Raw genomic sequence first — 5,465 nt, forward strand, 5'->3', positions numbered from 1 at the left:
CACGTCGTGCACCTTGAGATCGCGCAGCACGTTGATGAAGTTTATGCAGTCCACCACCACTCGGTTGGCGTCCTTGTCCCTGTATGAAAAGACGAGTAGATAGAGGGACGACGAGCTGTCTTTCTGACAACACTCTGCTCCCTCTACGACCGATGGGACGTTGTTTTGAATAAAGAAATTTGCGATAGCGATCCAGATTTTATAGGGTATCGATACCGAAAGGTCCAGTTCGCAATGGAGATAGTCTCGCAGGGTCCTCATTTTTTGTTGCGAAAAGATATCGACGAACGTGACCTGTTTCAACATTTTACTCCCTCGATCGTTCAAATCAGTCACCGAACCTTTTTGTTAATGTTTATGGGGGCGTTGGCGGTTTTTTTATTTCAAATGCATATGGGCACGTTGCTGTCGTCGTCCTTGCTGCGAGGCGTGGACGTGGATGGATTGGAGAGTAGCGGCGCCATCATCGTGGAGACGTCTTCCATGGTTTTACGGAGCTTGTCTCGCATCGAGTTGGACAACAGGTCGTCGCTGTCGCATATCAGTCTGTTGAGAAACTTTGTTTCGACCGGAACGATGACTTCCACGTCGTCGGCCACGGACCACCTACAACGGGCTAGGAAGAGGCGCATGGCCGTCGCCGAAACAAACTGCCCCCTAAACAGGTTGTAGCAATTAGACACGGAGGGAAAAGCCTTGAGTAGTTCCTTCTCGAGAAATTTCTTGTTGATGACGCTAATCTCGGTCTCGTCCTCGATAAAGAGCTTGATGAACATGTTCAAAAAGTCGGCTAGTACGCGTTGGTCCACCTCGCACGTGGATATGGCCGCCATGGCGCACTTCGCTCCGTTGGCGTCGCGCGTAGTGTGCATGGCAGTAGACATGGACGTGCACCACGAGATGATGGACGACGACACGCTAGGCGAGATGTGGTGTTCCCGATAGTTGGGCGACTGGACCCAGAGTAGAAAGTCGTTAAAGAAGCGCGAGTCGTACAGGTAGGTGTTTTCGCCGCGGTAGCTCCTGCAGAAACGCGTGTGATAAAACAGGTTGGTGGCCATCCGAAATAGCGCCGTGTTTGAGTAGGTGGCAATTTCTTTCTGGCGCGGAGTGGGTATGCATTTGGTCATCTTGAGGCACTGTAAGGTGGCCCCAAACATGTCCGAGTCCATCATCTCAAAGTTTAGGCACTGTAGAAACAGACCGAGGTTACGGGGCGAGACGCAACAGGCCTGGCTGTAAAATTTGTTGAGCTCCTGCGTGCCCTGGTCCGACTGTTTGTGCACTTCGACGAAGCGAGAGTCCACGCGCCCGTTGCTCATGCACTGTTTTATGATGGAGGCGATGTTAAGGACCGACACCTCGGTGGCCGGCGCCTTCTCCTTCTGCAGGGCTAGCACGTAGTGGTTGGTCCGCGGCACGGGGATCGTGTCGGAACTCTTCATGATGAGCTCGTTGTGGTCACGCAGCGTCGTAGAGATGGCCGGATCGATGATGTTGACGTCGTCCGTGACCCGCTCGGCCGGCATGACGGTCCGGAGCGTCATGTAGTCGGTGTCGCAGCGGTACACTCCGTTCTCGACGTTACTCGTGTACAACCTGTTGCTCTCTTCGACCAGGAGGTTGATGACGTCCTGTGGCTTGTTGTTTTGCGAAAACTTTACGCGAATGGCCCCGACAATGTTTTCGTTGACGGTGTGTGGCTGCGTGATCCTGTGCACGAGGCTGAGACCGTTGGCCACGTCGAGCCAGTTGTGGCCCATGGCGCTCTCAAACTGAAAGATGGGGTTGCACTTTACGCGCACCGCCGCGTAGTTGCACAGGGATACTAGCATGACCGCCGTAATCTTGGCTGCCGTCCTTGCGCCCACCGCCATACCGCGAGTCGCCTCGCGCGCATGGGAAAAGATCTCTTCGATATAGAGGAGTAGCAGGCGCAGAATGGCAGTAGCGTACGCGTCCACGTACGGCTTCAGATCCCTGATGACGCGCTGACTGGTCGACGAGGAAGAGGTTTTCCTAAGTATGTTGAGACTGTTTCGTACGTATTCGATTCCCATTACGCAGTGAAATACTGTATTGTCATTCAGGAGCGTTTGGATGGCCATCTGATTCATGTCGACCGTCATCAGTATGTTACTACCGAGTTCGAAAACGCGAAAGAGCATATCTGCAACCGGTTCCACATCTCCGTTGGTCAGGAGCGTCGTGCGCGCCTTGGTAATGTGCTGCATGAGTTTCTTGGACGAGTAGCCGAGTAAGGTCGACGTGTCGTTCGGGAGCGTGGGCACGTATTTATCGCCATCTCTCCTGTAAGACACGTTACGGATCCCATAAGCAAGGAAGTCGTGCGTCGCTTCAAGACGTTCGCTGAATGGCGACTTCGCACCAGAGCCACGCCTCGAGACTTTGCCTATGCCGGCCTAGAATATTGCGCTGACCGGAAACGCATCTACTGTCGGCACTGCAAATTTCAGGTCGCTGAACAGGACTGGGAGACTCTCACGTTTCACCCGATGGACCTTCACCGCCGAATGCCGTGCAAGTTTCTCGAGCAGTACAGGGACCCGCGGCTGAACGTAGCAAAGGTCGTGTCCGTCTTGCCGAGCTACTCTCACCCGGTCTACAAGAGATACGTCGACGAGAAGATTCGAGCCAAGGCCTTTCACGATGTTCGAGGCCCTGCGTTCGCCAAGGCCGGCTTTTTCTGCTCGCACGACGACGAGCAGGGCTACCTCTCCCGCGAACAGATAGTGACCCGCATAATCGTTTGTTTCTACTGCGGGGTGCAAGTATTTTCGATCCTCGACTGCGAAGAAGACGATCCGTGGCTGCTACACGCCCGCAGGTCCCCCAATTGCGTGTTTCTACGAGTGAACAAGACCTATTACTACGTGCACGATGCAGTCGAAAAGTTTTACAGGAGCGAGATGTACTGGGCGTCTCACTTTCCCGAGATCGACGATCTCGTCAAGGACCCAAAGTTCCGCAACAGGACTATGAGTACTCTGTACACGGCCAACCTGACGCATCCCTTGAACGTATCGGCGATGGTGAGTGCCATTCGGAGCAGCAAGGCGACTCCGTTGGGCAGTCACACTCTGTTTGAGCCAGTGAACGCCCTTCCTTCGTTCGATCACAAGGCTATCGGTAGGTGGGGTAACTTTGTGATAGATAGCGCGATCAGTGATACGCACTATTCCGCTATAAAGTCACGAGACGAATCAACTAAGAGGTGCATCGTATGCATGAAGGCTCCGGCTAACATTGCCTACTTGCCGTGCGGACACTGAGTGTCGTGTTTCGACTGCACCATATTATTCAAACATTGCAAGGCCTGTAGACTCAAAATCGACTTTATTTCTAGAGTCTACTTTGCTTAAGAACATGTCTTTCTACTGGAGACTGTTCGACCACGACCCGACTGTGGCCAAGGTGATGTCCGACTTTAAAACTTTTGCGACGTGGCCTTTGCGCAACAGTACCCCCACACCCAAGGACTTTGCCATGGCAGGACTCGCCTACGATCCGGAGAAGCGGATTCTCAGCTGCTCGATGTGCCAGCAAAAGACTCAACTCTCTACTATCGTGGCCTCGGACGAAACACTTCCCCAAGGACTGCACGAATCCGACTGTGACGCACCGCTACGCACGCTGAGTCCAGACGTCTCGGCGGTGGTGACCGAACGAGCGCTTGCCTTTAGGGCCGAGTTACAGACTTACGCTGCGAGGTTCGCCTCCTTCGACGCTCGGCCGAAAGAAGAAGACGTCTTTGACGTGGATTACATGGCATCTGCGGGATTTTATTACCTGACCGATCGGACCGTGGAATGCTTTTGTTGCGGACTTCGGTTGCTTTCGTGGGAAGCCGACTACGACGACCCAGTCGAGGAACACGCCAAGTACAACCCTCGCTGCCCCTATCTTCGATTGTGCGCGAGCGTAACCTACATCAAGGAGGTGTCCGACGTGTATAGAAATAGCGATTTATTTTGGTTGCTAGAATATACCAAGGACATTGAGTTTGTCTCAAACAAATACAGCCTAGACTTTATAACAGCATTGGCCACTTCCAAGTTTGATCTTTCCTGTCCGAACAAGCTAAAGTCCTTTCTCGAAAACAGCGATTCTTTTTCGGCGCTGAGCGTAGGACGTCCGTATCCCACGCGCATCGACAAGACGAGCATCTCCATGAAGCGGTCCGATCCGTCCACGACGATTTGCGTCGTCTGCATGAACTGTCCGGTGTGTATAGTTACTTTGCCCTGTGCCCACGCCGCCTTATGTTTAAATTGTCTATTTCCAATGATTTACAATTCGAGAGAGCAATTTGTGTGTTGCCTTTGTAAATCTGCAGTGAGTGGAATGTATCGAATTCATTAAATAAACTATTTGTACTGGCACTAGTGTAGTGTGCATGCAAAAGAACGATTCGTGACTCAAAAATATAAGCACACGAAATATTTATTTTCAAGCATAACTCAGTCGTCTTCTTCGCCCATTGAGTCTTCTCCTTCGTCGTAGTTGAAGGTGTTTAGGACGATCGGACCCAGCATTCTGTCGTCGTCCGATTCGAGATATTCGTCGGCGTCACTGTCGTAGTCGTCACTGTAGCCGTCGTCACCGTCACCGTCGTCACTGTCGAGGTCTTGGTACTCGATGTCACCCACAACACCGTCCACACCTTCGATAACGTCTAGGTCGGTTGGCGCAATGTTTCTTAGTGACGGAGACACTGTGCTAGAAATACACAAAGTGTATTCACCAAGGTAGACGTCCTTGTTGGGGACGTCTCTAGCGGTGAGTAGTCAGTCTTCGATGCACGTTGAGAAATTGGTGAAGCGTTTCTCGGCGTATAAATCCGAGTCCGGTCATGCAGAGGCTCCGTATGCCAACGTCGATTATCCTCTTTTCTGCGAGATACATCAAGGCTTCGTCGTCTAGGTGATAGCACGATCCCATCTGCAAGTGAGTCAAATTAGGTAGACCGTCCGCTAAGCACTTTACTGAGTCGTTGGTCAAGCCGGGTGCGTGACGTAGGAGCAAAGTCTTGATGTTCGGGTAGAAACGAACCAAATCACTGACGTGGCGGTCTCGCAGCATTGGATAGTGCACCAACTCCAAGAATGTGATGTGCGTAGGAAAGCTTCTTAATATTGAAATTTCGGTATACGCACAGTGAATTTGCCCTTCCACGTTGTCCCAAGCGTAGCCCTCTTCTTCGTGGTATATACTAAGCACCACTGTTTTCCAATCCACCACGCTTGACACTCTGGACTGAGCGAACACTTGTACGCAGGTGTCGGCCAGCGGGAGAGATGGGGACCTGTCTAGTCGAGCCATTGTCGCTTTGGGTTATAGGGTAGTAGTCGTGTCGTGTCGTGATGTCGGGGGAGAGGGTAGGGTTAGCTTTGCTGTAAGCGTAGTACGTGCGAGTACATATATATATATATATACCCTCACTC

The 5,465-nt window shown here is 52.0% G+C and overlaps 2 protein-coding genes across 2 annotated transcripts; one reads left to right on the plus strand and one right to left on the minus strand.

Moving 5' to 3' along the window:
* Nucleotides 1-383: 383 nt before the first annotated feature.
* LOC121833886 lies at nt 384-2,452 on the minus strand. The gene is made up of 3 exons (XM_042287596.1): nt 2,442-2,452; nt 1,800-2,310; nt 384-1,664 (listed from the first exon to the last, which is right to left on the minus strand). Exons 1-3 carry the CDS (start codon nt 2,450-2,452, stop codon nt 384-386), a joined length of 1,803 nt encoding a protein of 600 aa, XP_042143530.1.
* An 82-nt stretch (nt 2,453-2,534) lies between these two features.
* On the plus strand, nt 2,535-5,154 carry LOC121833887 (E3 ubiquitin-protein ligase XIAP-like). Its single transcript, XM_042287597.1, has 3 exons — nt 2,535-3,150; nt 3,368-3,960; nt 5,101-5,154. Exons 1-3 carry the CDS (start codon nt 2,535-2,537, stop codon nt 5,152-5,154), a joined length of 1,263 nt encoding a protein of 420 aa, XP_042143531.1.
* The last annotated feature ends 311 nt before the right edge of the window (nt 5,155-5,465 follow it).

This window comes from Ixodes scapularis, unplaced genomic scaffold (assembly GCF_016920785.2).
Source record: "Ixodes scapularis isolate PalLabHiFi unplaced genomic scaffold, ASM1692078v2 ptg000005l_1___fragment_1__unscaffolded, whole genome shotgun sequence".
NCBI classification, from domain to species: domain Eukaryota; kingdom Metazoa; phylum Arthropoda; class Arachnida; order Ixodida; family Ixodidae; genus Ixodes; species Ixodes scapularis.